General features: G+C 35.7%; 1 protein-coding gene across 1 annotated transcript in view; it reads right to left on the reverse strand.

Annotated features, from left to right (window-relative positions):
- Positions 1-644: 644 nt before the first annotated feature.
- Positions 645-10,633, reverse strand: part of SLC25A21 (solute carrier family 25 member 21) — a 129,838-nt gene continuing 119,849 nt past the window's right edge. The window contains exons 6-8 of the mRNA XM_044659950.1: positions 5,306-5,487; positions 4,399-4,451; positions 645-1,025 (exon numbers count right to left, since the gene is read on the reverse strand). Coding sequence (XP_044515885.1) covers positions 964-1,025; positions 4,399-4,451; positions 5,306-5,487 — 297 coding nt within the window. The 3' untranslated portion in view covers positions 645-963. The remainder of the gene's footprint in view (positions 1,026-4,398; positions 4,452-5,305; positions 5,488-10,633) is intronic.

Consider the following 10,633-nt stretch of genomic DNA (forward strand, 5'->3'; position numbering starts at 1 on the left):
AAACAATATGATAGGGGGCAGCTGGGTAGCTCAGTGGAGTGAGAGTCAGGCCTAGAGACAGGAGGTCCTAGGTTCAAATCCGGCCTCAGACACTTCCCAGCTGTGTGACCCTGGGCAAGTCACTTGACCCCCATTGCCCACCCTTACCACTCTTCCACCTATGAGACAATACACCGAAATTAAGGGTTTATAAAAAAAAACCAATATGATAACTAGTAAATTTATATATACATGTGTGTGTCACATATGATACCATACTAAATACCCTGAACAATGAAAACATTTATATATCACTACATGGCATCATATCCATTAAGATGAACTATTTGAAATAGTGAAAGTGTTAGTCAATGGAATAATGAAAACATTTTTGAAATGTTTGGTATCACTATTTTAAAAATTTATACAGAGCAAATGTCCATTTTCATGTGCTTGAAACACTTTCATAGTATCTTTAACATTTAAAATATTTATATAAGAATGTAATTACTTAAGGAAAATTTAAACAATTAAAAAACCTTTTTCATCTTTGGGCACTATTAAAAATGACAAAAAAATTACTTATTTTTTACATATTTTCTTTGATTTTGTATAATGAAGTAATTATTGACATTATGAAGATGAAATATGAATTGTGACACCAAAAATATTACAGAATTCATTTGTCATTCTTATGAAATTCATGTGGTTTCTGTGTAAGTATTCCCCCATTTAGATTATATATTTACTCTGGATTACTTTTCTTTCCATGGTCCAAATGACATGATCAAAATTACAGTTTAAAATATATCCAGGGATACATTTAAATAATTTCTAAATATGTTCATTCTTGAGGAAAGCAGCTTTGTTCTTTAGAGTTTATCTGTCTGTCAATACTAATATTAGATTATGCTTTAATCAGTATTATAGAGGAGATGTCCATTATTTAAAGGGGGAAAAAAGTTTGCTTAAGTAATACTTGAATCACCAGTTTTCTTGAAGCCAAGAATATACATATTCATAAGCCAAAAGCATTACTGCACCACCTAGAAAAGAAAAAAATATCATTATTACAATTCTTGTTGGATTTGAAATCTTTTCTTTCTTGTCTTCTTGTGTACTTCAACTCTGTTCAATGTAATGGAGAGAAGCTATAAGTAATGTGTATACACACATATGTATATATATGTATGTATACATGCATATATCAAATATATATGAGATTCTTATATTATATATGTAATCACAGACATCTAATGAAAATCAATACCATGTCAGCTTTCATGACTTCTCATCAGCCTTTTCCAACCACTTTTAATTTTAAAAAGTAAATAAACAGGGGGCAGCTGGGTAGCTCAGTGGATTGAGAGCCAGGCCTAGAGACGGGAGGTCCTAGGTTCAAATCCGGCCTCAGACACTTCCCAGCTGTGTGACCCTGGGCAAGTCACTTGACCCCCATTGCCTACCCTTACCACTCTTCCACCTATAAGTCAATACACAGAAGTTAAGGGTTTAAAATTAAAAAAAAAAAGTAAATAAACACATTTAATCATGTTAAGACATGGCCTGAACACAAATAGAAATCTTTAGCATTTTCCAATAGAAGCAAAGATTTATACTTTTCTTAGTCCATAATTCTTAGTAGTATTCAGGATAAAGTTTCACCTCTTTTAAAAAAAATCAGAGCTTTCTTTTACAATGATATCAAATAGAATATCACTTCAAATTGTAATGAATGACACAAATACTATCTAAAACTATAATGCAAAAACTACTGAAGAAGTTTAGAAGGATATTGCTTTACACTTTATTTCATGACCACTGGATTTAGAAGCTCTAAGAATGGACAGTTGGGAGTTGGTCATTGACCATCCTGTGTAGAACCATTCTTAGACATGGCAACTGTTTGAGAATTTTGAAGGATACATTCTCTCTGATATTGTTGTAGTAAATGTGAAGTCCTAGGTGCTGCCTTTACTCACACTCATGCAGATATGTATCAAAACCATTAGAAAATTATACATATTTGTGCAGAAATTAAATAATACTATGGAGGGGACACGGAGATGAATTATATATTTTACAGGAAAAGAGAACTAGATTCTGATCTGAGTTTTTCTATCTACATGGCCACAAATTTTAAAACTAAGGGCAACATATGCTTGTGTAACCATATACATGAGATGATTTTTATTTTTAGCCTATAAATAATTTTTTTCTACAAGATTCTTCTCAGCTGCAGGAGCAAACTGAAATAATCACAATTCAGGAGGTTAGAATTCAATCTCTTTTTCTTATATATTAAGAATGGAAGCCAAGAATATGCAGTATTAGATTGCTCAGATGATGTTAAGAGATTAAACCGTCCACTACAAGACACTTTCTTTTGGGAGAAGAAATTATCTACGTAGCACCAATAATGTTAAGTAGGCAGGATGCTTGAGCAGCATAGTACTAGAAATAACACTGCCCATGGAATTAGATAGAAGGCCGTAATTTGAGTCCTGGTTTTTTTTTTTCACTTACTAAATCATTTAACTTTTCTGGACCTAATTTACCTCATCTATAAGATAAGGTACTTGTCTACGTAATAGCCAAGTGCCTTCCTAGTTTAGTGATTTTTAAAGAATTATAGCCTAGACATAATCATGTAAATCCTATGTTCTTCCTCTCCCTGGAGTAGTATCTTCAAAGTAATTATCTGTATTATCTATAAAATTTATTCTATGTCTCCTATTTTAATTTTCTTTGAAATTAGTGAGGATTGCACAACTGGAACAAAAGAGGTCAGGAATTTATAATAGATATTCTGTCATTAAAATTTTATTTAGGCTGAATAGTAAGTTGAAAAACAATCTTCGTAATTGACCTTAACATCATAGCAATTGAGAATACCTCATGGGAAAAAAATTCACAAGCCAACCAAATATTTGCAAAAAAACTTGAGGTAAAATCATTTAAGAGTTTTGAATTAAGGTTCCACTCAATTACCACTTTAGCTAAATTCTCCCTGGACACCACCATCTTTAAGCCCTTTCCCTCCAGAGCAGACTGTGATTTGTTCTAACACTAGGACTCAATTTTTACTGAGTGGTAAGGGGAAAATGTCATATACTTGCAAAGCAGTATTTTAAAAAATCCACATTCTGTGTAAGTGTATGCAGCAGTGAAAGTAAGACAAGTGGACCATATCTTTGACCAAATCCATGTTCCAAAACTTGTCTGTAGAAGAGGTTTAAGTAGAGATTTTGGGGGACAATGGGAAAGGCAGCTGAGAAATATCTTCCTGAACGGATGAAAATACGCCATGATTAATCATTACTTAAGGTTAAGGTTTGGAAGTGGTAGAAAATCAGATTCATAAATAGAATCCTAAAGTTACCTCTCTTTTAATAGTGGTAAGTATAATAGGAAGAAGATAAGTTAGGAATTGAAGAGGGTATTGGAGCAATTAATTTTATTACCAAGGTGGTTGAATAAATGAGTGTGGGCTGGTAACAAATATGTGTGGTCTAGTGCATACTTTTGCACTTATTCACATATTTTGCATTTTGTCCAGAGCTATTTGCCCAGGGTCAAATCTAGAGGAGTAATATTATTGTTTATTTGCATTTCCCTGTGAATATTACTACCATTTGTGTGTGCATATGTGTGTATGTGTCCTTGGATAAAGAAAACCAAGAATTTTCACATAGGTGTTCTTATCTTAGGACAGGTAAGGAAAAGTCATGTTCATATATGGTTCAATTGAGAACATGTAGGCAGAATGTTTAACTTAAGATGTGATATATTTGTGAATTATTATTTTTATTATTATATTAAGGATGGTTGTAGGAAACAAAATTGTCATCTTTTTGGGGTTTATCTTTATTCTGAAGTTAGGGTGACAAGACACTGTCTGACTTATGAAGCCTTATAAAGAGAAGGAAACCTTCTCTGAGGTAACTTGACATTTTCTCCTTTGTTTTCTCTCTTCCTAATATATTTAATGGTTGTCTCGAAAATGGAGACAAAGGAGGACCCAAGAATAAACTGGGCGCAGAAAGATGTTCTGTAATGCTTGTTTTCTCCCTGAATATTTTCCCTTCAATAAAAAATCATGGTCATTCCAAATCATGCTAAGGCAGTCCAAGCTCCTAATAGATTGTTTTTTTGTTTGTTTGTTTGTTTTTGGTATTTACTTAACCTAGTATTTGGCTTCTTTCAGGACTTCATTAATGTTGTATTTCTTTTACAAAAGGTATAGATAAGTATCTTAAAGACTCATTAGCACCTTTAAATTCTCAAAGTCTCCTTTTTTGTTTCCACTTTGTTTCAACATATGGGATTTTTCATTATGTTGCTGATATATATGAAAAAATATTTTAAGACATCAGGAAAACAAAGAAAGAAGGATTTAAATAATGGAGACATCATTACCTGGTCCAAGTCTCATGATCTTAGGAAGCAAGCCTTTGTACAAAGCAAAAAACCTACAATCAGAAGGATTGAGAAGCATTTTTATTTTGAAATCAAAATAGGATTGCCTCTAGCCCTGCACTTAAAAGTAATCATTTGAAATTACACATATCTCAAACCAGACAGTACCTGCCTAAGTAGCCTATGCAGTCAATTGAATGAAGAGAAAGAGTTAATCATTGCTCCATTACCAAAGCTTCCTGATCCTATCCAATCAGAAACATGCCTTTCATCAGCAAGATGGTTTTTCCTTTCAAGGAAAGCCTTATTTTCAAGACAGCTGTGTTACATGGGCAAAATGACTTCTATAATTGAATTTTTAAAGCGCCGAATCAATCCTCACTTATGAGCAGAATACAGCATAGGTCAAAGTATAAATGTTACTTTTTTGCTTGAGAGAGACATAAAAATTAGTAAGTCAGAGGAAAGGAAAGACATCACCATTCAAAGACCTGTTGGCCCCCTACTTCTCATATTCACCCCCATAGAAGTATATGGTAAAAGTTCTATTTTAGTTTGGTTTTCTGTCAGAAATTTAAAATTTCTAGCCTTAGCTTTTAAAAAAAGGCTTAAATTTAGGATGTGAACTGACAAGTAAAAGGCTCATCTTGGGCCTCTCAGGCACGTATGGAGATGAATGAAGTACACTGTTGTGGCAGAACATAAACTTTGATGGTGTCAGAATCCTTTGCAAACATCAGAGAATTCTCTCATTTTACAGTAAGTTTCTCAGATGTTGCATGGAGCTCCTCAGATGTATGCACAAAGCAAAGGGCTTTATAGCCCTAATAAAAATGAAAGTAAAATAGTTTTTACAATAGTTGGGCAAAATCATAGACTTTTGCCTTTATTAATATAGGAATGTTACCCTTCTTCCTGATAGATGGTTGCCATTGTTTTAAAACAGGTTCTATACTTGATCTCTCCAGGAACTGGTTGTGGCCCTTGAATCCTACTTTTGGCAACATCAAAAGGTATGTTAGTGATTGAAGCTGTTATGCCGGAGAGAAGACCAATCCCAAATTTTCTCCAAAACTCCAAGGTCGGATCCTGAAAGGAAAGAGGAATTAACTAACAGAAAAAAGAAACAAAAGTCTCTAAGTATGTTTAACAGCATAAAGGTACATATGTACCTAAATGGAAAACTCACACTGCCCAACGCTAGTGCATATATGCTAGTCCAGCAGAACCCGTTAGGATTTCCTCGGCTGGAACTTGTTTTCTTGACAATCCCATTGGCTATGTTTTTACACATGGTCTAAATTGCTGAAGTACACATTTCCTCACACAGGATTTATAAACACAGTTCATAAAGAAAGACTGGCATGGCATATGGGGATGATTTGTATAATTGGGCTTCACAATGTACTTAGTATTACTGTATCAAAACAGGAGAAATCCAAGCGCACTATTAGCTAATTGGCCAGAATATTTTACAAATGACAGCAACTTCCACCATGAAGCCTACTAAAATGCTCATTTGTGTGTTGGACCCCCAAATGTTAAATTAAATAAAGGCTAATCTCAGTCTGCTGCTATTCCCCTCCAGGTTTTTTGCATTTATTTTCACGTGTAGCTGATCCACTGTACTAGGAAGTGCTAGCTTCCTGTTATTAACAAACCAACTTGGGACGGCTGCAAAACAGCCTGTGACATTCTGTGCATTATAAACAGTAGTAGCAAGTCACTGAGGTAATTGGCTGAAGAATTTACAACACTTTGTTTCTGAATCCACTCTTCCTTCTTGTTGAAAAAGAAGAGAAAAAAGAAAGAACAGAACAGAAAAAGAAAAAAGCTAGAAAACGTGTTGTTTTTTTAATCTTTCTCTCTATTTGAATTTTGGTTCTTCAAATTGGTTTGATTTGATTTCCTTTAACTTGCTTCCCTCCCCTGGCATGCTTTCTGACATCAAAGTACTTAATTAGGGCTTATGTGGGAGTCACTTTCTTTCAGACAAATTCTCAGCCTATTTTTATGCCCAGCAGAGCTCACATTAAGTTCCTTTATAATGAATTTGCTGGGAAGTTCTGATAACTTTTTAAGCCCTCGTTCTTTCACTGCAGGCTAGGTAACAATCTTTTCACAACATACCCCATGCTGCTTGCCCTTCTAAGGCAATGGTTCAGAAGACTCTTTACATAAAATCAGAACAAGGAGAAACAAATGCAGTTATGCTATGGTATTGATCTTTTCAACAGAAAGCTCTAAAAGTGGCCAAGAACACCGATTTCTACTTTGAAAACAAAAACAAACAAAAAACTTAACCTTTGCATGTGTCTAGTATCTATGAAGGAGAATAATTTCTATGCTCTTTGAAAATTTCATTCAAACCAATATTCCTGTTCTATGGAAATTTCTAAGTGAGTAGGAATATGAAATGTTAAAGGTTCTATAAGACTTCTTGGACCTGAGCCATACAGGTGCCTTATAGATTTAAAGGGATTTTAGAATCAACAGGGTGTTTCAACAACAAAAACAATGCAATGATTGCAGGAGGAGTGAAATGTGTTTAAATAATGCTCTTTACCAAGAAGAGAAAAATGCCTTCCTACTACCACTTTAATATTTTGGCAGCATTTTGTAGTCAAAAAAGTTCCAGTTCTGTGACTTATTTATTTACCGTGTGACCTTGAGCAAAGCACAAGGTCCCTGAAGATCACTTTGCCCCCTCCTACGAATTAAAAAACCTAAATGCCCACTCTGCCTACTTTTTAGGGTTGTTGTGTAGATCAAATAAGATAACATATGAAAGTGCTTTCAAAATTATTTTTAAAAATTCACTATACTAACATATTTTGTGTGGTAATCCTTTTGTAATATTCTTTTATAATAGTATGGATTTTGTAATATCATATTAGTATTAGTCTTGCAAGGAACCCAAAAAACTATCCAAATAATCTCATAACATTTGTATGACATAACAACTAACATTTATATGATGGTAAGAGAGATAGTATAGTGGAATGAATGGGGTTCTAGATTTGGAGTTCTGGAGTAGAATAATGGGAAGAACATTGGCTCTGTAATCATGGGAGTATGTGTTCAATTCCCAAATCTGATGGTTTCTGTTTATGTGATTGTGGGCCAGTCAAAACCTCCCCAGATCTTACTTCCCTTATCCATAAAATAAGATTGGTGGGGAGGATTAGATCAGTTGGCTTCTGAGGTCTTCTCTACCTCCAGATCTTTGCTACTTTGGGCAGGTTACTTAACTTTTTTTTTTTTTTTTTTTTTTTTTTGGTCTCATCCAAATTTGGACAATAAGGAGCAGCTAGATGGATCAGAGGATTGAGAGCCAAGTCCTGGGTTCAAATCCAACCTCATACACTTCCTAGCTGTGTGACTATGCAAATCATTTAATCCCAATTTAGTCCTGACTGCTCTTCTGCCTTGGTATCAATATACAATATTGATTCTAAGATGGAAGGTAAGGGTTTAAAATTTTTTTGGACTTGTAAAATTTTTTTGGTACTTGTAAGTACCTAATTCATAGGTTATTATGAGGCAAGATACATAATAATAGCTAATATTTTTATAGTGCTTTAGGTACTATGCTAATACACCCTTTACAGTTATTTCATTTTATCCTTACAACAACCTTGGAAGGTAGGTATTATTCTGATCCTCATTTAACAGATGAAGTAACTGAGGAAAACAAGGTCATATGACTTCCAGAAGTCACACAGCTAGTATCTAAGGTCAGATTTAAAGTCTAGGATGGGCATTCAATCTAATGTGCCACCTAGCTGCTTTAAAGGCCCACATAGATATCAGTTACTATTACAAATTTACAAAATGTTTTGCATTCTTTATTTATCTCACTCCTTACAACCAGCCTATGAAATAAGTATAGATATTATTATGTCCTTTTTATGAAAGATGAAACTGAGCCAGAAAAGGGTTACTTGGTGTCCAGGGTCATATAACTACTGATTGTAAGAGGCACGATTTGAATTCAGCTCTCTTCATAGTCCAGCCCCACTGGCCTTTCCACTATGCTTTCTTTCCTATCTGATAAGTGCTGTTTTAAATTTTGGATAAAAGGAGGGGGGAAAAGTGCATGCAAATGCAATATCCTTTAAAGAAGTTTAGGGTACTAGGTACCTATTCAGATATTAAACTTCTCACTTTCTTTAAAGGAAATAGATATTATGAAGTTTGAGCCCTAAGGTAAATGACTTGCTAAAGATCATAAAAATCATGCCAAAAGGCTTCCACCCAGAAGATGGCGGCAGAGTAAGAAGCAGCTCTTAACCTCTCCTGACCGCAACATACAAAACTCCTCAAGGGGACATAAAAACAAGTCCAGACGAACGGAGGAACCCCACAACAGGGCACAGCGTGGAAGGTACGTGGAATCGAGACATTTCCAAGCTATAAAGGACTCTCACTCAATCTCGCGCTGAGCAACCGCCCCACCCCCACCCCCTCCACACTCATCTATAGCTCCGAACCCAGCTAAAAAGAAATAGAGCAAGTTTGGGGCACCCATCGAGTCATTGGCAGCTCCGGGACCTGTTCCTGAGAGCAGCAAGACTTAGGACCCCATTAAGTCAAAAAAAGCACGCAAAATCTGAGCGCACGCGCCTGAGCAGGACGCTGGGCGCAGAGAGTGCCTGCTGAGTAGAGGCGTGGGTGGAGGCAGAACTAAAGCCTAAGTGGGGAACCAGTGCAGACGGGTATATGACTGTGGAAGCAGCGCCCTGAGACTTGTAAAGAAACCTCCAGCAGAGGATCAAGCAAGAGGGCCCACCAGGGGGCTTGACCTTGGAAAAAACCAGAATTCAGACCTCAGGAGCCAATAGATTTGGAACAGACACTGAGCCCGAGGATAAAGCTGAGAAGCTGCTGGGCTAATGATGGCTACTCAGCATCAGGAGGTTCAGAAGAGAAAGAATAATAACAAAAAGAAGAAGTCTTTAACACTTGACAGCTTTTACACAGAGAAAATCCAGACAACCGAGCAAACAGAGAAGGAGAACAAACAAGCATCCGGACCCTCCTCAAATAAGGAAAACTCCTCACAAGCTATGGAAGAGTTCAAAACTGAGATTCTGAGGAAAATGGAAGAGATCTGGCAAGAAAATAACAGTTTAAAAGGTAGAATCTTGCAATTGGAAAGTGAGGCTCAGAAATCAAATGAACTGATAAGCAAATTGAACACCAGAAATGACAAGATTGAAAAGGAAAACCAGTCCCTAAAGGCTAGAATCGAGCAATTAGAAGCTAATGATCTCTCAAGACAACAAGAACAAATAAAACAAAGTCAAAAGACTGAAAAAATAGAAGGAAATATGAAATATCTCAATGAGAGAGTGACAGACCAAGAAAACCGGTCTAGAAGAGACAATTTGAGAATAATTGGTCTTCCAGAAAAACCAGAAATTAATAAAAACCTGGACTCCGTACTAAAAGAAATTATTCAGCAAAATTGCCCTGAAGTCCTACAACAAGAGGGCAATATAGACATCGAAAGGATCCATAGAACACCCACCATATTCGACCCAGAGAAGAAATCGGTTAGAAATATTATTGCCAAATTCAAAAGCTTTCAAGCAAAAGAAAAAATCTTACAAGAAGCCAGAAAGAGAAAATTCAAATATCAAGGAGCACCAATCAGGATCACACAGGATCTGGCAGCCTCCACACTAAAAGACCGTAAGGCTTGGAATACAATATTCAGAAAGGCAAGAGAGCTGGGCCTGCAACCACGGATCAACTACCCATCAAAATTGACTATATATTTCCAGGGGAAAGTATGGGCATTCAACAAAATTGAAGAATTCCAGGTATTTGCACAGAAAAAACCAGGGCTGAATGGAAAGTTTGATATCGAACCACAAAAATTGAGAGAAACCTGAAAAGGTAAATAAGTTACAGAGGGAAAAGAAAGAAAACTTGTAATTTTTAAATTTGCCTTTTTAAGGGCCTCAGTGAGATCTAATTATCTGTATTCCTTTGTAGAGAAATGTTATGTTTAATTCTCTGTAGTGAACTCTATTCACTATTATAATATTCACTATTATAGTAATCAGAAGAATAATTAACAGGGTGAGGGTGGAACACTAAATAATCTAAGATGGCGTGGGGGATGGGAAAGAGGGGGTAAATAGCAGGGGATACCAAGAGAAACTTGAGTGAATAAGAAAATAGAATATTCTATTACACACAAAGAGGGCATGGAAGGGAGAGGGGA

This window comes from Gracilinanus agilis, chromosome 2, assembly GCF_016433145.1.
Source record: "Gracilinanus agilis isolate LMUSP501 chromosome 2, AgileGrace, whole genome shotgun sequence".
NCBI lineage: Eukaryota > Metazoa > Chordata > Mammalia > Didelphimorphia > Didelphidae > Gracilinanus > Gracilinanus agilis.